The sequence below is a fragment of the Canis lupus genome, chromosome 9 (genome assembly GCF_011100685.1).
Source record: "Canis lupus familiaris isolate Mischka breed German Shepherd chromosome 9, alternate assembly UU_Cfam_GSD_1.0, whole genome shotgun sequence".
NCBI classification, from domain to species: Eukaryota; Metazoa; Chordata; class Mammalia; order Carnivora; family Canidae; genus Canis; species Canis lupus.
The window spans coordinates 12497490-12521920 of record NC_049230.1 but is presented as its reverse complement, the minus strand read 5'-3'; the positions used below and the strand labels follow the sequence as shown (position 1 = coordinate 12521920).

The 24431-nt window shown below is 38.3% G+C and overlaps 1 protein-coding gene across 4 annotated transcripts in view; it reads left to right on the top strand.

Moving 5' to 3' along the window:
- The window catches only part of CEP112 (centrosomal protein 112), a 399815-nt gene that overhangs the window by 295887 nt on the left and 79497 nt on the right, over nucleotides 1-24431 (top strand). For 3 of the 4 annotated variants that reach the window (XR_005364290.1, XM_038546802.1, XM_038546800.1), the window contains exons 22-23: nucleotides 11212-11274; nucleotides 17854-18003. Coding sequence is in view for 3 of the 4 variants with exons in the window: in XM_038546802.1 (XP_038402730.1) it covers nucleotides 11212-11274; nucleotides 17854-18003 (213 nt within the window). In the remaining variant the exon portion in view is untranslated. The remainder of the gene's footprint in view (nucleotides 1-11211; nucleotides 11275-17853; nucleotides 18004-24431) is intronic. The other variant, XM_038546803.1, reaches the window with a different exon arrangement.

Here is a 24431-nt window from a genome sequence, read left to right as displayed (position 1 = left end):
TCTGCCTTCAGTTCAGGTCATGATCTGGGGTCCTAGGATTGAGCCCCGAGTTGGGCTCCCTGCTCAGTGGGAAGCCTGCTTCTCCCTCTGCCTGTGTCATTTTTTTAAATGCACATTTTTAAATGTACAGAATTGTACAATTATCACCACACTCTGTATTTATTTTTATAATAAAAAAATTTGGATGTTTATTAAAATGGCCTCTTTTTTACAATAAGAAGGTCATTGCTGAGTTGAGTGGAAGGGAGGGGATCAAATTCAGGCCAAAGATAAAGAATGAGGAGTCACCAAGCTGTTCAGTAAATATATCTGAACTAATGAATGAAAATGGGGACCAAGGACAGAGATTGCCTTTCCAACAAATGTGGCTGAGATGGAAGAAAAGCAAGCCTGACACTTCCCATGCTCCTGCAGGATTTTTCACCTATTTCTCCTTCCATGGAATTTTCTTCTTTCTTTTCCAATTGGTTGATTCATTTTCATTACGAGCTGATCACCTCAAGCAGGTTTTTTACCTTTCTCTCTCTGGGTTTCGAGGTCTCTAAATGAGGATAATAATTGTGCCTACCTCACAGAGTTTTGGGGAGGGTTAAATCTGTTAATATGTGTAAAGCATTTAAACAATATGTGTCAGTAGAGTGAGAGCAAAACAAATACTGGTTGTTGTTTTGTTGTTGCTATCATCATCATCCTCATTATCTTCATCATCATTATCCTTTAATATTCATCTCCTTACAAAAGCCTTCTCCAATGTGAGGTATCTCATAGTTTTCCCCTAATAACACCCTGTGCATAGCTCTTCTATGACATTTGTGGTGTATTTTATTTACTCACTTAGTCTCCTCCTCAACTGCATTAAATTATTACCATTACCATTGTAAACAAAGAGTGTCTGACACAGAGGAGGTACTCAAAGTAAATGTTTGTAAAACCATCACAGGGATATAGCAGGATTGCAGGCAGGTGTGTGTGTGTGTGTGTGTGTGTGTGTGTGTGTAAAATTAGCCTTTTAGAATCACATGGAAATGAGTCAATGTAGAAGAAAATATTGGTGTTGTGAAAGGGAAGGAGATTGGCGTATCAGACTCCTGATTGGTGGTAAGAGGTGGAATCCATGTTTTGGTGGAGAAACGTTGCTCCCTTAAGTTACCATTCTATCTTCTGGAAGAGTTTATGTGAAGTTGATATGATTTCTTCCAGAGATGTTTGATAGAATTCACTAGTGAAGCCATTTGGGCCACACAGTAGTATGTGTGTGTGTGTGTGTGTGTGTGTGTGTGTGTGTGTGTGTGTGTGATGTGTACATGTGCCTGTTTAATAGTTAGAGGGATATATGACTCTTTGAGTTTTCTATTCTTGCCTTACTTTTGGTAGCTTGTATCATTTAAGAGACTTTCATGTTTTGTGTCAATTATCAAAAAGTTTGGCAATGTTATTCATGTTTCCTATTGTCCATTATATTAATGTCTGTGGTATCTGACAGGGATGTCCCCTTTCTTTCCTGATACTGGTTAATTTGTATCTTCTCTCAGTTGTTTTTCATCAGTCTACTAGAAGTTTATCAATTTTTTTGATCTCAGGGAACCAGCTTTTGGTTTCACTGATTTTTCTCTATTGGTTTTTATTTCCTATTTCATTGATTTATACCCTGGCATTTATTTTTTTCTTTCTTTTGCTTATTTTGTCTTTAATTTGCTATTCATTTTCAGTTTTCTTTACAGGAAGCTTATATCACTTACTTTAGATTTTCCTTCTTTGCTAATAAAATAATTTGAAGCTAAAAACTTCCCTGAAGCACTGATTTAGCTGCATTCCACAAATGCAATGCTTCCACTTTTATTTGTTTTAAAGTATTTTCTAATTGTCCTTGTAAATTCTTCTTTGGCTCATAAAAATTAGGTGCATTGTTAGTTTTGTGAATATTTTGAGAATATCAGATACATATCCAGTATGGATTTCTTTTTTTTTTTTTCTAGTATGGATTTCTAATTTAATTTCATTATGGTCAGAGAATATACTGTGTGTGATTTTAATCCTTTAAAAATTTATTGAAATTTTTTGTATGACTCAGAATATGGTGCCTGATTAATGGTCAGGTTGGTTGACAGCATTTTTCAGATCATCTACCTCACTAATTCTCTACTTTTTCAATCAATTCTTGAGAGAAGAGGGTTGAAATTTCCTCATTTATAATTTGTGGATTTGTCTGTTTCTCCTTTCAGGGCTGTTAGTCTTTGCCTCATATGTTTTGAAGCTCTTGAAATTAGATACTACACATTAGTATTGTTCTCTCATTTTTATGAATTAAATTTTTATCATTATTGGAATATTCCTCTTTTTTTCTGCTAAATTTCTTTGTTCTCAAATCCACTTTGATATTAGCATAGCCACCTCCCTTAGGATTACTTTTTGAATGGTACATATTTATTCATCCTTTTACTTTTAACATGTTTTAAGTATGTAGTGTTTATTTTGAAAATACCATGTAGTTACATCTTCTTTTAGATCCAGTCTGACAATCTTTGTCATTTAGCTAAGATTTTTAAACTATTTATATTTAATATAATTATTGATATTGTTGGGTTTTATTCTACTACTTTGCTATTTGTTTTCTGTTTGTCCCATTGTTTTTCTTTTCATGCCTTTTATTGAATTCACTGAGTACTTATTAATATTTCATTTTATTTCTACTATTGGCTTAGTAGATGTACCTTTTTCTTTCTTCCTTTTTTTGTGATAGGGATCTTTATTATATTAGTCTTTTCACATACTCCTAAGCCAGTTTATAATAAAATGTAAGTGCCTTCATAACAGTGTAGCTCCATTTTCCTATTTGTATCCTGGTTCTACATATATTATAAAGCCCCAAATATCCTTTTATTATATCTGCTTTTTGTTTAAAAAAAAGGATTTATTTATTCATTTTGGTGAGATAGAAAGAGCACATGAGTGAGGTGAGGGGCAGAGGGAGAGGAAGAGGGAGTCTCAACCAGATTCCACACCCACCTTGGACCCTGATGTGGGGCTCAGTCCCAGGACCCTGAGATCATGACCTGAGCCAAAATCAAGAGTCAGCTGATTAACTGACTGAGCCACCCAGGTGCCCTTATTATTTCTGCTTTTCAAAGTACATTTTCTTTCAAGGAAATTTTAAGAGGTGAAAACAAGATAATTGATATTTACATACTTATTTTCTATGTACAGTGTTCTTTATTCTTTAAGTTGGTCTGGGTTTGCATTTGGTACCATTTTCACTCTGCCTGAACAACTTCCTTGCCTGTGGTTCATGTCTGCTGGTGACAGATTTTTGTTTGAAGATGTCTGTAGCTTATCTTCAGTTTTAAAGGATATTTTTACTAAATACACAATTCTAGATTGACAGATTTTTTTTCTTTCATCACTTTAAAGATTCTTTATGTTATCTTCTGACTAGAATAGTTTCAGATGAGAAATCCTCAGTCATTCTTATCTTTGAAATGCATCTGCCTTCTCTGGCTGCTTTTAAGATGTTATCTTTAGTTCTATTCTTGCCATTTGATTATGATTTATCTTGATGTGGTTTTCTTTGTGTTTATCTTTTTTGTTCCTTGGTCTTCTTCCACTGGTGGGTTTACAGTTTTCTTCATCATGCAAAATCTGTAGCTATTGTGTTTTCAAATATTTTCACAAACCTTTCTCCTTCTGATATACAATTAGACATTTGTTAGATGATATGATATGGTCTCATACATTACTGAGATTATTCATTAAATTTGGTCTTTTGTCTTTCTAGCAGTCATTTGGATACTTGGATACTTAAAACACTTTTTCTTCACATTCACTGATCTTTTCCTCCGTTGTACCAAATCTATTGATAATCGCATCCAGTGAAATTTTCCTTTCAGATAATATATTGCTCGGCCCTAAGCTATTTAAGTTTTTTTCTTATATCTTCCATTTCTCTCCTCATTATGCTTGCTTTTTGTTTAAATATTTAGGTATGCTTTTAATGTTATTGTAAAAACATAGTAGTAGTCTTTGTCTACTGATTCCACCATCTCTGTCATTTCTGAGATGAACTCTATTGTTAATTTTTCTACTGCTTATGGCTCCCATATTCCTGCTTCTTCTCATGCCTCCTTTTATTGAATGCTGGGCATTATAAAATTTATATTATTGAATGCTGGATTTTCTTGACTTCTTTTAAAAAACATTGGGTTTTGTTTAGAAAATAGTTACTTGTCAATGACCAGTTTGATCCATTTGAAACTTATTTTTAAACTTTGTTAGAGCAGATTTAAAGTTGACTTGACTCTAAGGCTAGTTTAACTCCATGACTAAGTATGACCTTCCTGGATTTTCTATGAGAACCATTCATTCTGACAGGTCAGAAGTCAAATATCCCTCAGCTTTCAATAAACTTAGGATATTGTTTATCTTAAATCTCACCGGTCACTTTTTACTTGGCCTTGTAGAACTTTACCCTATACACGTACATGTGGCTCAGTATCAGCAGCAGACTCTAAGGGAACCCATGTCAGTGTCTGGAGCTCATTCTTTCCATAGCTGCCTCCTGTCTAGTGCTCTGCTCCCACAAATTCCAACTGCCTCCCAAACTCCAGTCTTTGTCTTCTCAGTTCACAGTCCCATTCTGCTGCCCTTTGATTCTCTTGCCTATGTTCAGATGGAGATGTCCCTCCAGGAAGAGAGCAGGGGTGATTTAGAAGGGTTAACCTCACTTGTTTCCCCTTTCTTCACAGGATCACAGTCCTGTACCTCTTCTTTTTCAATATTCCTAAAATAGTCCCCTGTATTTTGCCCAGTTTTCTAGCTGTTGACAATAGCAGATTAAGTATGGTCCCAGTTACTTCATCATGGCCCAGGTAGAAATCATGAATTTTTCTTATGCTTCACAAATTTATACCTTTATTTTGAGGTAAAATATAGACAATTTCAAGTTTGAAAGTTCTCTAAGTATTTTAAATTATGTTCAAATAAATATATTCTATGAATTCTCTGAATATTTTTTGTTTTTAAGGGAGTGCACAGTTATATATTAGCATCTGGCACCAACTGGCCATAACTGTACTCAGAGTGTTTAAAGAAGCTTCAAATGGATGCCTACAAAGCTTTTGAGTAGGAAGTACTGCATAATAATCTGAGCTTAAGGCTATGTTTCAAGACTCTGGGAAGCATCCTTTTTTTTTTTAAATACTAAAAACAAATATTTAATTCAGAAACTAATGCTGTTATACTTTAAGGAAATTTATCTTTATAAGATCTGAGCTTGCCTTAAATATAAGTATTCTAGAGGAGTCTCCTAATTTTCCTCTAAATTTACCTGCCTGGAAATAGAAATGCCTGAACTTTCACCAATTATAAGAAATGGAAAATAAAGAAATGAAAGACTTTTTTGAATGAAGACATAATGCAAAGTACCCTGCAAGAAGAAAGTGGTGTATTAGGATGACTAAGCACCATTGACGCCTTTCTAAAAATTTATTACTTTCCACTAGAGTTTGAACCCAAAATTTTGATGGGAATTACATAGAGAAAGTGAATCAACACATTGGCAGCTTTTTAACAAGGAAGAATGATCTGAAAAAGAGGCCCTAGAAAAGCAAGGGGGGAACTAAGTGCTTGGTGGAGGGTGGAGGGCATGACCAGCCATAATGGGAGCAGTTAGGAAGAGCCAGAGATTAAAACAACAGCCACGACAAAACAAAACAACTTTTTCACTTCAAAATTATGATTTTGCTCTCATATGTTATTCTACATTTATTCTGCCTATGCAGCAGATGTTTGTAAATTGCTTCTATATAGTAATGATAGCTATAAAAATAAGACTCAGATTAAAATAACCGTAACTTGATTTAATGTATGGAAATGTACAGTCAGTACCATCCTGAGAATAAAATTATTCAAGACATGTTTTAGAGACAGTTTGCATGATAAATTAGCTGTAAATTTTGAACTGTACTAGACCGGAGCCTTTTTTTTTTTTTCCTCTTTTTGAGAGAGAGAGAGAGAGAGAGGGAGAGAGGGAGAGAAGAAGAGAGCATGTGAGTGGAGGAGGGAAGGAGAGAGGCAGAGGGAAAGAGAGACTGAAGCAGGCCACACACAGAGCACAGAGCCCGACTTGGGGCTCAATCTCATGACCCTGAAATCCTGACCTGAACCAAAATGAAGAGCTGGAGACTTAACCAACTAAGCCAAGTGCCCCTAAATCAAAGCTTTTTAGGTTTATTTGAGAAGTTCAGAAATTCAGGTAGTTATGACTTAGATTCAAATACATAATAAAAACCTCGAAGGTTGATAAATTAATTTTATTTTTTTAGTCACTGTTATTATTCTCCACAATATTGATTCTGTTCTATTTAGCTATTGGCAAGTTCCAAAGGTACGCATATATACCAGCTGGCCTCACTTTATTTTTATTTATTTATTTGTTTATTTATTTTAGAGAGAACATGGTGGGGAGGGGCAGAGGGGACAGAGAGAATCTCAAGCAGACTTCCCCCCAAGCCTGGAGCCCTATGTGGGACTCAATCTCAGGACCCTGAGATCATGACCTGAGCCAAAATCAAGAGTTAGCCATTCGACCGACTGAGCTGGCCTCACTTTAAATCTGACATTAGTAATTTGAAGTGGGTCCCAATGCTTCCTGGAGGCCCATACTGCATTCCTTGGTCCTTTCCCTTTCCTGCTTTCCTAGCTGACCATCCATACCCTTCCCTCCCACCTCGAATCTTCCACCAGTCTCTTCTGCCATCCTCATGCTTTGCTATGAATCTTTCCCCCTGCTTCCTGGGGAAGGTGAGAGCGAGCACAGCTTGCTCCCACTGCTACTGTGACTTCCCCACACTCCTAGCTGAGGCCCTCTTCTCCCCTGTGCTCTAGATCCTATTCCCTCTCCTTTACTCAAGAACACGTCTTCTCCAAATCTCTGGCAGCACCGAGTTTTTCCTCTCTCCTGCCAACTCTTTCCCATCAGCCTGCACGCATGCTGTTAGTTCTCTCATGGTACAAAAAGCCAAACAAAACAAGTCAGACCTTTCTTTACCCACTTCCCCCTGCAGCTTCCAGCCCATTCCTCTCCTTCCCCTTGTGACCGAACTCTGAACAACTTGTCTGTATCTGCTCCACCACCTCCCCTTCTCTTGAGCTTCTGTATGACACTGCAACTGCTTGTGTTCAAATCATCAACATCCCCCACAGGCTAAGCCATGTACTTATTTTTCAGCCCTCATTGCATGTGACCTCTCTCTGTGTAGCATCTGACACAGGTGGAATAGCCCTTGAAACACTTTCTTCACTTGGCTTCAGGATTGCATATTATCTTGATTTCTTATCTCTCTGGCCATTACTTCTGTTTGCTTCTCTCCTCATCTCCAGCCTCCTGACATTTGCAGGCTCAGAGCTCAGTATTTAATGTACACTCAGTGCCTTGAGAGCTCATCCAGGAGCCTCATTCTCTGTACCACTTATATACTGGTGATGTCTGAATTTATACTTTGAACCTACATCTCTCCCCTGAACTCCAGACTTGAATATCCAAATATTCGCCTCAACACAGATGTCTGATAGGCATCTCCACGCCTAATGTGTCTGAAACCGATCTCTTCATCTTCCCCCCCCAAAACCTGTTCCACCCATAGTTTTTCTGATGTAAGGTAATGACAACCCCGCTCTTCTAGTTGCTTGGGAGAAAATTCTTGAAGTCATCTTTGGTTTATCTCTTTTTATCATACAGCATATCCAGTTGGCTCTACTTTCAAATCTTTCAAAGAATCTGACCACTTCTCACCACATCCTCTTTTATATCCTGCATTATTTTTGACAGCCTCCCAACTGGCTTCTCTGCTGGATTCTTGCCCCAAACAGGAGCTAGAGTAATCCTATGACTACTTAAGTTAAATCATGTCACTCCTGTACTGAAACTTCTTCAGTGACTCTCCATTTCACCCATTCTAAAAGCCACATTCCGTATAGTTGCCTACAACACCATGAAGGATCTGTCTTCTCATTCTCTCTCAGCCCTTATCCAAGGAAGACTTTGCTCACTGACCCAACCACATTGGCCCCCTCACTGTGCCTTGAACATGCCAGGCATGCCTCTGCCTCGGGGCTTTTATAACTGGCCCCCTCTCTGCCCAAAGTGCTATTTCCCTAGAGGCCACCATGGCTCCTTCATCTCCTACAGGTCTGGACTCACATATCATATCTTTCCATGAGGCTTTCCCTAACTCCCACATTCTTAAAACTGTAAACTACCCCCACCTTCCATTACTTCTCATCTCTTCCCTGTTTCAGTCTCTCCATAGCACTTACACCATCTATAATATTGTCACTTCTGTAAGTTATTTCATTTACTCACTAGGATAGAATTGCCATAAAGGTCGGGAGGGATATTTGTCTGTTTTATTCACTGCTCTAGTCCCAGTGGCCTGGAATGGATGAATGAATTAGATGGTTTGCAAAGGTAGTTACATGAGTTTGTGGGATTCTGACCCAGGCTGTCCTGCACAAACTAGCATCTCTGCCTCCAATGTTTTTAGGGAAGATAATTTAATTTTTATGGCACTGTAATTTTTACATTTTCTAGTGAGTAAATATTTTAAAAGCACTTAGAGCAGTGCCTAGCACATGGTGAGAGCTCTGTAGGTGTTTATTAAATAGGCAAAAAATACTTTCTCAAGCATTTTGTGATTTAGAAAATATTGGTGGAATGTGAACCAGGACAAACCTCAAGAAGTCTAGAGTGGCCTTAATTCTCTGATGGAGAGTGCTTTATTATAGAGGTAGAGTAGAGTCTGATGGCTTAAGAGAAACAATAGTAATAGTCACATGCCCTCTCTAGTCTGAAAAAACAAAACTACCCCAGTGTATTCAGTGGGGCCATAGATGCAGAGAGATTTATGGAATAGACTCTCAGGAATTGCTTTTGAACTGAAGTCCATAAAACACATAGCTACTGTCTTAGCTCAGGTTCTATAACAAAACGCCATCACCTGAGAGGTTTATCGAAGGCAGAAATTGATCCCTGATAGTTCTGGAGGCTGGAAGTCTGAGCTTGGGGTGCCAGCATATCGAATTCTAGTGCAAGCCTTCTTCTGAGTTGGAGACTCCATCTTCCCATTGTATCCTCACAGGGCAGGAGCAGGCAAGTTCTGTAGAGGCTCTGTAAGAAGGCTTTTTAGAAGGGCGCTAATCCCACCCATGAGGGGATACCACCCCATAACCTAATTACCCCCCACAGGCCTCACCTCACATTCCATCCCACTGGGATTAGGGTTTCCATGTCTGCCTCTGCCCCCACCCCTGGTTCTCTCTCTGGGGAGATGGAATGAGGGAGGGGACTCAGGTGTGGCTGGGGGCAAAATGAAATTGGGATTGTGCAAGAGTCAATCTGAACACGTAGACTCCCTTCTGTAAACACTGATGGCCAGATCTCTGCTGCCAGGAAGTGTGCTGGAGGATGCAGCTCTGGGCAAAATGGCCTGAGACAAATGTCCAGTCACGGGAAAGTCCAGGTCCTTCTAAGACACCCTGCAACAGGATGTCCACGCATCCCAAGCCTGCCTGTTTTAGAGGCCTTTAAATACAAAAGATCACCAGACAGTTGAGGAAAGTTGCTAAAGGGAAAAACAGAGACAAAACTGGTTGGCAAAGCAAATATTTGCAAGGAACTCAGAAACAACACAGACACTCTAGAGAGCAATGTTTGTATGTGTGTGTGTGTGGACATATAGGTACATCTTAAGTGCAGATGGATCTAATAACCTCAGCAGAGAGAGGTTTGCAATGTGCTCTACTGGTGGAGCCTCCATGCTCCACTGTGTGGGATTGAAGTGGCTCTATTGAGGGATGCCTGGGTGGCTCAGTGGTTGAGTGTTTGCCTTTGGCTCAGGGTGGGATCCTGGAATCTGGGATGAGGTCCTGCATCAGGCTCCCTGCGGGAAGCCTGCTTCTCCCTCTGCGTATGTCTCTGCCTCTCTCTGTCTTGTGTCTCTCATATAAATAAATATTAAAAAAAAAAGTGGCTCCATTGCTTCCTAGCTGTGTGGTGCTGAGTGAGTTACTTAACCTCTCTGTGCTTCCATTTCCTCACCTTAAAAAGGGGATCCATGATGCTACTCAGAGAATGACAACAACAAAATTACGAATAGAAGGGCAGTATTTTTTTAATCCAATAGAAAGTTTAAATTAAAAGTTGAGAACTCACTGTGAAAGATCAAAAAGACAAAGAAATGGAAAATCGAAATAATGAGAAAAAAAGATGGTATACCTGAGCAGCCCAATGGCCATAGCTGCAGAGACAGACAGATGGACATACGAGAGAGAGAGAGAGAGAGAGAGAGAGAATGAGTGAGCGCTGGGAACAGAGAGAGGAGACTTTGAGAGTAATGACCAAAGCTCTTCTAGAAGCAGAGGGCACAGCTCAGATCGGAGGGCTTACTTGGCGCTTGCACAATCAGTGAGAAGAAAGGCCCAGTCCAGGCGTGTCGCAGAGCCATTTCCGAGCACTCAGGATGCAGTGAGTCTTCCAGAAGCTTCCGGAGAGCAGTAAAGCAGGTCATGTGCGGAGGATGGGAACTTGAGTGGCAGAAGAGATAGTCGAGTTCTAAGTAATGCGGATGATTCTGGGAAGGCCACCCTCCTTCCAGGACATGAAAATGGTTTGATGTAGACACATTTGTCACTTTAAAAAAAATAGTTCTTGTGTGTTAGGCAGACTGGGGGCTCATGTCTTCACTAGGTGAGTCTCAGAATCTATCTGCCTCTGTCCAGGAGCACCTAGTTCTTTCATCTTTCAACAATGGGGAAGAGGTTTAAGTTTACCTTTTCCTGTTTCTCCTGCCCCCACCCCCCTGCCCCTTGTTTCCTTTCTCTTCTCCTTTGATTCCTCTGCCATTCCCTACTTTACCTTCTGAACCCTCACACTCTTGCTAGGTCTATTTCTGTCTCTTCTTCTCGATTTCTCTTTCTCTCCACAGAAGTCTGTGTTTGTCTCATAATTGGCAGGAGAGATTTTTTTTTTTTTTTTGCTTTTGCTTTTTAAGTGATGAATAGTTGGCGTTAGATCAAAGACAAGCCCTGTGGTTTTCTGGCTGCCCCAGAAGGGCGGTGCAGCTGGCAGCCATCCCAGCTGCCTGGTGATAGGCATGTGGAAGAGATACCAAGCTCACAGGTCACTGTGTGTGTGTGTGTTCATGTACGTGTGTTTTTCAGGCCAACAGCAGGCTGAAGCAGATTGAGAAGGAATACACTCAGAAGCTTGCCAAATCTTCACAGGTAAGAATGTTGAAAGGAAAAAAAAAAAAGCAAAACCAAAACAAACCAAAAAGAAACCTATACATAAAAAGCATTTGTACTTTCAAGTTAAACCTCATTCTCTTCAGTGTCTTTAAGGGTTACTATCCTATTTGCAGTGGGTACGTGGGTAAATAATATATACTTTTAATACTTTGGTCTTATGAAAAGATTTTTTTAATTAGGCATATTGAACCATTTGAACTAACATACACACATCCCCACACACACATACTCAGATGTTGTAAAACCAGCCAGTGCGCTTGAACAAGCCCAGGCTGCAACATATTTCACAAGGGCGGGAAATACACACCTACATTTGTGATGTAAGCAGTTTGATACCATCTGTGCTTTTTTGCAATATTCCATTTAGTTGTACCTAAGGACTGCTTAAAAGTAAAATTCAAAATGATAAATGTCCTGGGTTAAATTAGCCACTGAACTGTTGACTTCTTTTGGGGAAAAGAAGAATCATAAGTCCCTGCATTCATATCTTGCTTCATGTTGTTGCTATCATAGTTTTAGTAGAAGGCCAATAATTGAATGCTTGTCTCAACTTGACATGTGATGCTTAAAATACTTTTTCTGTGTAAGTTGTTATAATAATATCCTAAAGTATCATTCAGGGAATCCCAAGCATCCCTTCGTTTTAGGAGTAATTCTAGAATAAAAAAATACAAATTTTCATTGTATAGATGGAGAGGTTAAGCCATTCATTTTTGTGGGCATCACATATAATGATTTTTAAAATCAGCACTTCACAGTATTTTTGCATATACACGGCGATATGTGGCCATGAACTGAAATTTATGTACTATTTTATAAGTTACCACACAGTGGTCATAACAGTAACACAACAACGTAACAGTAATAAAATCAGGAATTTTATGGGGCACGGACCATTTTGACTCAGTGTTCATTCATGATAACTCAGTTAGGAACTGTTCTTGGCTCCATTTTCCCATTGAGGAAACTGAGGCTTAGGGAACTGAGCTCACACTTGAGACTCAGAGAGCTGAGGTCACATGGGTTAGCAAGTGACTATACCGGGACCCCCCGCCCCCGGATCAGATTGGAGAACAGAAGCTCACAGTCTGACACCACTGGCCTGGCTCAGTCTCTCTCGTTTTTCATATAGCAGAACTCTGGTGATAACTCTCATATAATGTCTTTGGTTATACAATTATTTTTAAAATGTGCATATGCCATGTAATGTACATCCCACTTGGAAAGCCAAATGTCTTTGTCTGAGTGAAGACTTACATGTACTTATTTCAAAGATGATGATTAGGTCTTGATTGCCATTATTCCAGACCTCCTTTGAAGAAGGAACATGGGGAAATATTCTTTTTTAATCACTGGAGAAGATTCTTATAATCAGAAGAAATATTATTGCTCCAGTAGTTCCAGTTTAAACTAAGGCGTGAAGAATCCCCAACTGGCATACCCTTATGTCCTGCCTATTTTGCGTTATGTTAAATGGGGGAGGCAGACCGAAAGTGAGATAGAAGATAGCTAGTAAAAATGCTTAAATAATGAGAGTGTAAACAGGAGTAGTTAAGTTTATCTAAAGGAATGTATGAAGCAGCCTGATTAGTTCATATTAAAGCAAATTAAATGTAAGTTAATGCGGAAGAAAGCCTAAGCTTTGGAGTCCAGCAGAATTTGAATACCAGCCCTACTACTTATATGACCTTGAGCGAGTTACCTGCACTCTCTGGAATTCAGTTTCCTCATTTGTAAAATAAAGGAATAGTACTTACCTCAGAAGCTAGTTTTAAGTATTAAGTAATGTAATGCAAAAAAAGTGCTTAGTACAGAGTGCTTAGTACTCAGCAAAGCGCTTAATAACTGTTAGCTCGCATGGCAGCAGGATTAAAATGGGAATAGAGACAAGAAAGGAGGGATCAAAGAATAAAAAAAGATATGGAAGGAGCAAGAAATTATTTTTAATTTATTTTTGGGTGTTCAACAACTGATCAAATCCCCCCCCCTCCCCAAATTTGAGAGGCAGGGATTGCTAAATATTTTCCCAAGTAAAGATGTGAAAGAAGCAGGAGGAGGAGGAGGAAAAGCCAATTAGTGACAACGATCATGTCCCATAGCCATCATTTCATACATCAAAGGACAGTGCAACACCAGAAGAGAAAAAAATATCTTTGAAATAGTATAATAACATAATAAAAGATGGTCCATCCTCATAAAGGGTGGGATGACAAGCTTACGTTGATAATATTTGGTTTCCCCACCTCTAAATACATGTAAATATTTGCATGTACATAAATAGATGCTTATGTTTGTATCTGTGTCCTGACATTTGGGAACATTGATCTTCAGTCCAGTCAGTTTAAAGAAACAGATAATTTGAAAATGAGCATTACAAACAGAACCATAGACTGACTTTTTCTGTTTTCCAGTGATAGTTTGCTGGAATCGCTAACTCGTATCTAAGCTGAGGACAATGTCAGAAGCAAAGTTGCTTAACTGTCTCTCAGGTTTAAAAAAAAAAAAAAAAAAGAGGGGCAGCCCTGGTGGCCCAGCGGTTTAGCGCCGCCTTCAGCCTGGGGTGTGATCCTGGAGACCCGGGGTTCCAGTCCCGCATTGGCCTCCCTGCATGGAGCCTGCTTCTCCCTCTGCCTGTGTCTCTGACTCTGTCTCTGTTTCTGTCGTGAATAAATAAAATCTTTAAAAAAAAAAAGAAAGAAAGAAATCCCTCTCTTTTTTCTCTTAAAAAATTTTGTTTTAAGTAATGTGATGAATGCACTCATAATGAATGCATTGGTATCTAGATCATCAGCTTGAATTTGGAAAATATTTTAAATATTTTCCTCCCTTAAAGGAAGTTACTTAATCTTTTAAGATTTTATCAAGCTTTTAAGACCTAATGGACCATTAAAACTAAACCTATGGCATATCTAGAATTGTGCCCCTTCTGGGTCTCTCAACGTTCATCCTGATGGCAATGTGTGCATCATCTCTGGGCACACTCCCAAATATAATTTCCATCAGAATCATATATTTGTTCTTTTTGTCTTAATATGACATGGTCACCTTGCCTTTTCAATGTTAGCTCAGTTGTTCCCATTCAGCTGACTCACCTGGTGGCCATTTTTCAGAGAAAGATATTGTCATGTGGCAAGAATACAGGTAGTTGTGGACAAGACAAGAGATGGAATACAGGTAGAGCTTGCCCCCGGCCAAGAGCCTGGCTGCCCGCCCCCCCACCCCACCTACCCAGTGCCCCCACTTACTCCCACATACCTAATGCAGATTATGCCTGGGTGTATCGCGTGTGTCCGGCATGCCCGCAACCTTCATATCATTCTCCAGGGTGGCAACCCAGAATGCAAAATGTGCTCAGGAGCCACTCTTTCACTTATTTTATAAGGATCTTCAGTGTCCACCAAATCTTCCCAAGTATGCCCTTTTGTATTTTAAAGTTTTATAAAAATCTCAAACTAGGGATCCCTGTGTGGCTGGTTCAGCGGTTTAGTGCCTGCCTTTAGCTCAGAACGTATACTGGAGTCCTGGGATCGAGTCCCATGTCGGGCTCCCTGCTTGGAGCCTGCTTCTCCCTCTGCCTGTGTCTCTTCCTCTGTGTGTGTGTGTGTGTGTGTGTGTGTGTGTGTGTCTCATGAATGAATAAATTAAATCTTAAAAAAAACTCAAACTGTACTATAACCTGTAAAACATCAAAGTGAGTTAAATATGAAATCCTAAACTCTCTATTCAGAATCTGATTTTAAGACTTAATAAGACCACTAACATTTTTTGCCAAGTGTTAACTGCTTAGCAATAATTAACCATTATAGCTTTCATGAGTTAGGTTGCTTACAGCATCAGCCTGAAATAGCTCTCCTTTTGCTTCCCAAAATATTTTTAATATCACATGGAAATGTTCGAATCCACATCTTTCTCTGAAGCGAATGCAGGGTAAACATTCAGTTGAGTGGTGACATTTTGTTTTATGGTTTTTAATTAAGATTCAATCAAAACTGGTGGGGTTTATGATTGTGTAGATGAGTTCTGATTTCTCTCAGAAACTTTTCATATCATTCTGTAAAAAGGCTAGATTATCTCAATATGATTTGTCAGGTAATTATTATTTTTATTTGCTCTCATTATAGTTCCATTAGTTAAATATTAAGGGCTAGTTATGGGCACTGTGCTAAGGTGAATATAGTCTATAGTCTTTTACTCTATGTCTACAACCAAGTGAGTTTTGTTCTTTACCTAAAACATGTTAATCTAGTTAGGATTATTTCATAATCTTCAATCTCATTTCAGGTTTTAAAAATTATCCACATTTTATCCACCTCTCTCTATCCAACTAGTCTATCAGTCTATCAACCACTTTATCTACTCAGCTACTACCATGTTTCACCTGAAGTATTTCTCTCCCGTAGATCATCTTCATAAGTTTTTAGAATAACTTGCTAAAGATAATCTCATTACTTCCCCCAAAGAATCTCATTATCTCCCCCAAGAATGTAAGGTTTCATTTTCCACACAAAAGCCACATATTCTCCTCAGAACATGCTCATAGATCCTTCCAAAACCTGCATTTATTTCTTTTTGATGTCCTCTTGTCATTAAGCTTCTGAAGACGAGGGATCCCTGTTTCATACCCTTGTGGTCACTTGAAGAACCCACAAATATCTAATCTTACTGTTTTTTAAAGAAACAAAATTACTTTTTACCTTAAAAACATATGACATGATTTGGGTAGTGGATATATCAATTTATTGCACTAAACACACACGCACACACCCATGTACATACACGCACATACACAAACACAATGAACACATGACAGAAGTAAGCTTACCATTTCTATAAAGTTGTAGTTTACTTAACTTGAAACGCTCCAATAGTCACTGAAATAGTAAGTTATTTTCACTATTTGGCTCGATGCTCTTAAAAAATATCAATCTTAAGTTTCATGTTGGGCCAAGGAAATTTGGCTCTTTCTTATCTCTGGCTCCTCTTGCTCTGTGACTGCGAGTGAGTTGATTATTCTGTGCCTCGGTTTTTGACATTCACTATAAGAATTTAACCTTCCCTGTTTCATAGAAGTGCTATGAAAATTAATTGAATTGATGCCAGAATGGGAACAACATTTAATCAAAATTCAGAAAACAGATGAAAAACATCTTTATTCTTAGTAAATAGATTCCTCCACTCATGGCAAAAGATTCAAGTTCGTTTTTAAAAATATTAACATACTGCTATTATGTATCTTGCCATTTATTTCACAATGGTCTTAACATGTGATGATTTACAAATCCTAAATGTGAACCTTTGTTACAGTGAGTTTGCTCACTTCTAAAAGCAGATCTACGCCATATTTTATTGTAAATATGCTATCATTTATGTCCATAGTACCAATTAATATTCCTATAAGACTTGGCATCTGTGAAACTGCAGACAGTTTCTATTTATTGTCTTAACAATACCGCACTCTAGTTTTGCCACCCAATATTAGGTGGAAAAATTGAGCTTCAAGGAAGATAACTAACTTGTCCAAGTGTCTCACCAATGAGCCCTGCTCCCGTACAACCAACGGAATTCTATTCTAACCAGGACTAAGGATGTTGGTTTCTTTTTTTATTGGAAGAAGAAACGTATTTCCTGCTTTTTAAAAGATTTTTAATTAGGAAGGTAATGGATGTATACAACCCCAAGGAAGAACATGTTCTCAGCTCATGATTACTTGGGAACTCTTAGAGGATACCTATTCATGGAGAGAACCAGTTCTACTTGGAGGATACTACAGGGGTCTCTAAATAAACTTTCATGGATATCTATCAGTTGGGAAGTAGGCAACCCATTTGGAACTATGTTACAATAAGGTTCTCTTCTACATCAAAGCCTCATTTGGGAAAAACAAAGGCTAGTTGGAGGATCCATCCAATCAGTATGGCGATTGATCTGACTGCATTGTTCAGGTCCTGCCTGTCTTTTTGGTTCGATATCATCTGTGACAACGGGATATATGGGACCTCTTTCTCTGCCTCTGTTTCTCCATTTATAAAAGATGGGTGATAATAATGTTTGTAAATGACAGTAAGAACTTAAGACACTTAGCACAGTGCACAAACCTTAGTGAGTACCCAAAAACCGTTGTGTAGAATTAGGTAACTATAAAGAATGAGCACTGTTCATTATTTTCTTTGGTCATTACAGTTCCAAATATTAGGAAAGGCAAAATAGCTTTCTTCATTCTAATATGTCTGTTTCTCAGTGAAATAAAATCTGACGCGTTTCATATTTTTGAGATCACAGATGTTCTTTCTTCTGATGAGTAAATATTGTGGAATGTTATAGTGGAAGTGTCTTCCAAATATGTTTGGTTCAGCAGTTGTTCACCATTCACAGTTTTATTATAGTCTTTTATTACGTGGAATTTCATGCGTTATAGTGTGCGATATGTTAATTGAAAATATTTAGTTTGTGGATTAGACTTTTGCCAAATCCGCTTTTTTGCTAAGCATAAATACATATAAAATAGATGCCTCTCACTGAAGAATTTGAAGTTATAGCATGCTGTTTTCATTTTAGATCATAGCAGAACTTCAGACAACCATTTCCTCTCTGAAAGAGGAGAACAGCCGGCAGCAGCTTGCTGCAGAAAGGCGGCTCCAGGATGTTATACAGAAGTTTGAAGATGAGAAGAAGCAGCTGATTAGAGATAATGACCGAGCAATCAAGGTAATCTGAAGACTTCAGTCACCAATGGTACCAGCTGCTTTAATGTAATTAAAAGGAGGGCTACAATCCCAGCAGTGGGCAGATGAATGCAGGTACCTAGCTTGCTCATGCAGCCTGCTCTAATTCCATTCACTGGACTCTACCTTTGATGTATCCAGTGACTCAGGCTGACTTCCCTCCAAGAGATCACATGCCAGCATAAAAAGTCATTTTTGGCAAGCCTGATCCATTCACATTGAACAAATATTTGAAAAATACCCGTCCTTTCTCTTGAGAACCACTTTGGAACTGTCTCTTGAAATTAGGATGACTGTTTTAGCTCAGGACTGCTGGCTAATAAATTCAGAAGTCAGCTTCCAATTTACATTCTCTTCTTTGCCCACATCCTTTCATTATGTATTCACATAATGAGAAATAACCTGTTTGAGGTTTGGAATGCCAACCATTTGATGTGCTTTGACATAGTGCAGGGTAGATGTGTTGCTGCTGAGAACCTAGGCTGTTTCCAAATGGCTTCAGAGAATCACGCCTTTAATAGCAACAGAAAAGTTCCCTGGACCCTGATTCTTTAGGTGATAGGCAGTTCGATCTCAAAGTAGTTTTTTTCTTGGCTTCATAGCAGTGAATATTATTGTAAGTGTCTACATCATGCTGGGTTTAATCTGTGAGGATAAGCATCTGGAAACCTTTATAAATAAGATTTAAAAGAGAACAAAAATTTTTTTCAAGAATTTCCAGCAAAAGATTATTTTTCAGTGATTTTACTTTGTTATAACAATGCTTAAAGCATGTTGAGTAATCAGACAAAGCAAGGAAAAATAAAAGAAACATTTGAGTTTTATCGCTGCCCTTTTCTACCCAACCCCTCTGTCTTTCTTTTCTATAGCCTATTGTAGGCAATCTGAGTAATTTACGGAAAAGCTAGTGTTAATGTCAGTTGCTTTTTAAAATATACTCTTTAAGCCTGGACAAGACTGAATGGAATAAAAGACTTTCAGATATGGACAAATCTTGGAGGCCATTTCATCCAGCCTCCTCACTTTAGAGGTGAGGACTTATTTTATTTTGTTCTTAATGAGATTTTCCCTCTACATTGCCATCAGCAAGCTTCTTTTCCCCCTACGTGTGATATGAGACCAAAAAGGAGGTTTCTTTTTTATATTCTGGTAATTGAAAAAAAATCTTTGAAGCTTTTCTCATTTATAAATGCACAGGAGGTACTCACTCATTGATCTGTATAACTGTTTTGCTTGGCATGAACTGAGCTGGATACTTTGTTTAAATTCCTTTAGCTATATAAAAATTTCATTTTAAGTGAATTTCTTTTCCACTTGGTGTCCAAATACCATGCAGTAGGCAGTTTCCCAATTTTAAATAAATAATTGAATCCCAATATACACAAAAAGGGAAAACATAAATTTACTCTGTAACAGCATAGTTTCTAGTATTGTTTCTTAAGATTAAAAAAAAAATCTTAAGGGGATCTCTGGGTGGCTCAGCAGTTTGGCGCCTGCCTTTGGCCCACGGCGCGATCCTGGAGTCCCGGGATCGAGTCCCACGTCGGGCTCCTGGCATGGAGCCTGCTTCTCTCTTTTCCTGTGTCTCTGCCTCTCTCTCTCTCTCTGTCTATCATAAATAAATAAATAAATTGTAAAAAAAAAAATCTTAAAATAATTAGTACAATTGCCTATTTTTAATTGTTTTTGCAGTTTTAATCTACTTACCTGCTAAACCAGATCCTAATTTCCAGAAAAGTGTCAGATCTCAAAGACTTAATATGTGCATACATATTATATTAAAGTATCTACTACATGATATTTATGACCTCCAAAACAGATACTTACAAGCAACTAAAATTATAATGTAGGTAAGATATAGTTCAGTTTTTTGTGTTTTGTGTTTTTTTAAGAGAAGGGGAGAGAGAATGGGGGTGGGGCAGAAAGACAGGAAAAAAAGAATCTCAAGCAGACTCCTCACTCAGCTTGAAGCCTGATGCAGGGCTCAATCCCAGGACCGACCCTGAGATCATGACCTGAGCTCAAATCAAGAGTCAGACGGTTAACCGACTAAGCCACCCAGATGCACCACACATAGTACAGTTTTTATTGACTATTAGATTATGTGTAAAGTGAATGGTATCTCTGGGTTTTTTTTACTAACCTACATAATATAAGTAATTCATTAGCACTCTTTGCCTTGATTTTTTACCCTAGATGATGTCATCAAAAATAAAAGGAATAATAGCTCATACTTACTTGACATCTCCTATGTACCAGGCTCTCTGCCAGACATTTTTATTCATCGCCAGTCCCGTTAACGTCATTTAGGCCTTCTAGTAATCCTCATTAGGATGGTATTTCTGTCATCCCCATCTTAGAGGTGGGAGAACTGAGGCTCTGAGGTTAAATAACCAGTCCAAGGTCATATTGCTCAATAACTGTTACAGCCAGGTTCAGGTCACAATCTTCCTGACCGGAGAGGCTCAGCCATAAACTTCAGGACATACCCCAGTCTCTACATTTTGTCCATGAAAGCCAGTCATGGGCCAGGTGCACAAATGAACCCGGAGAACCTCACTCTCATTTTCTGTCTGTCTGATACTAGCATGTCTGCAACAGCTATTTGAGCTGGACACTCTCATTGTGTTTGAGTGTTTTGTACATATAGGTATATGGATAGATCCAGATACTCAGAGAGAGGCACAGTTACCATGAGGCTTGTATTTGGCTTTCTGAAATCAAATGGATTTGTTTGCATCTATATTAAAATAAGCTAATATTACCGAATATTTTGTGATATTAATCATTACTATATTGAAATATTAGAATCAGAACATGCTGTATAAAGAGTGTGTGTGTTAATTGTGGAATGCACTCCGTCCTACTTTCTGGGTTGGGGATGAGCTGAGCTCTCAAGCTTGCAGTTGAGGATGAGGTGGATAGTAACCTGGCACTCACCCTGCCAGAGCTTAAAATAATGTCTCTGTGGATCAATAGACCTTTTTATTAAAGTAATTCTTGAGAGAAAAGTTAGTAGGATCTAAAATAGTCAACAATAGCCCACTTTAAAGGCCACTAGTGTGGTATAGGGTAATCTGCTAAAACATTTCTGGAGAACAATTTGGCAATACCTATCATTACTATATTACCTGAGAGACATGCCCAACTTTTGACCCATTTCCAGAATTTGCCCAAAGGTGACAGTTAAAAGGTTGCACGGAGCTTCAGATAGCCAAAAAAATGTTCATTCTAGCATTCATTCATCTAGCCAATAACTATTTATCAATGTCCTGTTCATGCTAGGCACAACAATACTAACATTTTCTATTCTCTTTATTTTTGCCATAGTACATAAACTAAAAACTATGCACTATTGAAAATGGTGTTGGAGAAAGATATTTAAGGATAGTGAAAATGTTCACAAGATAATTTTCAATGAAAATACAGTTTACCAAAATTACATATGGGTCATGTTTGTAAATCAAAGAACATATAAAGAGAAAAAAGATGGGAATCATATATCAAAATTTTACTGGAGGACATCTCTGGTGGGTGAAATTTTTGGTCATTTTCTTTTATCTTAGCTCCATATTTTTAATTATAGCATCACTTTTGCAATAAGAAACAATAAAAACTGTTTGGTAAAAGAGGAGGAGCCAGCATTCTAAAGGAACCCAGTAGACATTAATCACGGTAGTCAAGACCAGTAGCAGGCATGATCCCGGCTGTCTAAGAAACAACAGACCAAGGGAGGTCTTTCACAGAACAGAATTCTTGGAGTGTAAAAAGAGTTATAGAAACAAATGCATTCATACAGGTAAATCTTTTATACTGTGGTATGCCCTATCTCGATAGCAAAAAAGATCTTTATCACTTATCTACTACTTTAGCTCACTCCTTACCTTCAAAGTCAAGTTCTAAAAAAGACCCAGCTCTCCTGCATAATAAAACCACCCCAAAACTTGATGTTTTAAAGCAGCAACCATTTTATATGCCTAGAATTCTTTGGATCAGAAATTTAGGTAGGAATAGGGTAGAGGGTTTTTCTGCTCCATGTGTAGTATTGTGCAGTCACATTCAACAGGAAGTATGGCTGGGGCTGCAACATGCTATCTGGGTGGTCAGACTTTTCACATGGAAGCTGGCGTCTAAGAGGAGTATTCAAATAGGTGAAGGCAGATCTGCACTTCTCTTAAGGCTACTGTAGGAGGATTCACAGTGGCACTTCCACTGCATTCTCTTGGTTGAGATTGGTCCCAGGGTCAGCCTGAATCAAGGGGAGTGGAATTAGCCCCTGCCCCTTGAAGGGAGGAGTGGCAGAGATAGTGAAGCTGTCTTAAATCTACACAGTAGCCTATGCTAAAGGTCTGGTTTTCATCTCCCATCAATTCCTCACCCAAACGAAATAGTACAAAGAAGAAAATAACTAAATCTATATTCCTACCACCCCAGAATCAACAGTGTTAATTAACATCATGGCATAGTTTTAAAGAAAATCTCTGTTGTTTTGTAAACAATGGATAATCACATATTTTCACAAAAGATTCAAATTGTAGAGGGGAAGGTAAAAATATTAAGTCACCTCAAATCTCATCACTCAGAAATAACCATCATAGCATCAGTGGTGAACATCATTTCGAATATCCTAGTATATATAAAGAAAAAAGAGAAGGAAAGTCAAATAGACTCATAAAATGAGATAATACTCCAGAATCTGTATTTGTTTGTTTTAGAAAGATTTCCAAAGTTAATTTTACTTCAGTTCAACAGACAAAAGAAACTAGAGTCAAACAAAAAGAATTGGTGGGCTTTTGGACAGAATTTGATTTAGGGTTGAAAATGAGTACATCTGTACGTTCATTGCCTCCCCTAACCCTTGCTTTCCCTCTCCTGCCTGGGATGGTGGTATTATTTTTACACTGTCCAGGTTTGTGATAGTCACAATTTGTCCGTAACCCTAATCTTTAGTTTAATATTCATGCTGTCCTTGCTAGACGTAGTGCTTACCTCTAGACCTTACTGGGTGTGGGGCTTACCACTAGACCTTTCATCACAGTGACTCCATTTCTGAAGTTTTTACTCGAATTTGGTTCTTAATTGACTGGATTTCATGGTCAAAGCATTTTTTCAAGACTCATGGTACTGTCTTCCCTGAATTGTTCATGTTTAAGAATGTCTGCCGATTTACCTTTATGTTTGAACAACATGTTAGGTAGGCACCAACTTCTTGTTCATGTGTTTTCCCATGAAAACCATAAACATTGCCCACCTAGCATTTGATATTGCTGTGGGGAAAGCTGGGTGAGGCTAGGTTTTCCCCCATGGAAATGATTTGCTTTCTTTGAGGGATTCCTAAAGAAGTCTTTCTTTACTATGTTAAGTTTAGTAGATTAACCAGGATAAATTCAGTAATTAACCAGAATACCTCTACATATTAAACATTTAATATATGTTTCTGAAGCATTGTGATCCCCCCACTGTAAGTAAAACTGATTTGTGGTGTCTCTGCATTTTTCCTAACCTGAGAAGGAGGGAAAGGAAGAGCTGGGATAGAGGTGTGTGTGTAGTCTGGTTGGGGCGACTGTTCTGTGTTTCAGCATTCGAACTACCTAAATGGGAGAGGACATCTGATATCTCTTTGGGGTTTGAATTATCTCAATTTGGCATGTATCCCTGAAGTCCTGACACCTTCAGTTTTCTATGAGATAGACAGCCCTGATATTTACCTGTTTTTCCACCACATCCATTTCCACTTCTCACAGTTGGAAGAGGAAAAAGATGAGGTCACTCATACAGCTTTTTTTTTCCACATTTGGTGATAATAATGAGATTTCTCGGGATTTTGTTGACTCATAATTAGAATAATGAATTAGGGAACATTGGCAGATGTGGAGGTTGTGTCGTGATGCAGTTGTGCATCAGAATCATGTTTCTTTCCTTGACTATGGGCTTTTGAGAGGTTTTTTTTTTTTTTTTTTTTTTTTTGTATTATTTACCTTACTACCCTATATCAATGCTTCCATGCATTTTTGCTAGTTTTTACTCTTTTACTCACTTCATTTGGTGTTGCAAAACCTATTTGATCTTAGAAGCCTGTTTGATTCCTTTATAACATCTAACAAGGAACCTGTGTTAGTCAGCTATTGCCACAATAATGCTGCATAACAACCCCCCAAATTTAATGACTTATAGTAACAAGCGTTCATTTATTTATTTAATATTTTGCAACATATCTATGGATTATTGCTGTAGCTTGGATTCAGGCCATTGATTGGCTGCATTTGACTTCAGACTTTAAAATGAGTTCAAACCTGTTCTATGTGTCTGCACAATCTCCCTAACCTAGCAACTGCCTGGGGTATCCTCCTTATGGTGGGTACAAAATCATGGGCAGGGAAAAACATCTCTGCAGCCTCAGCCTCATTTCAA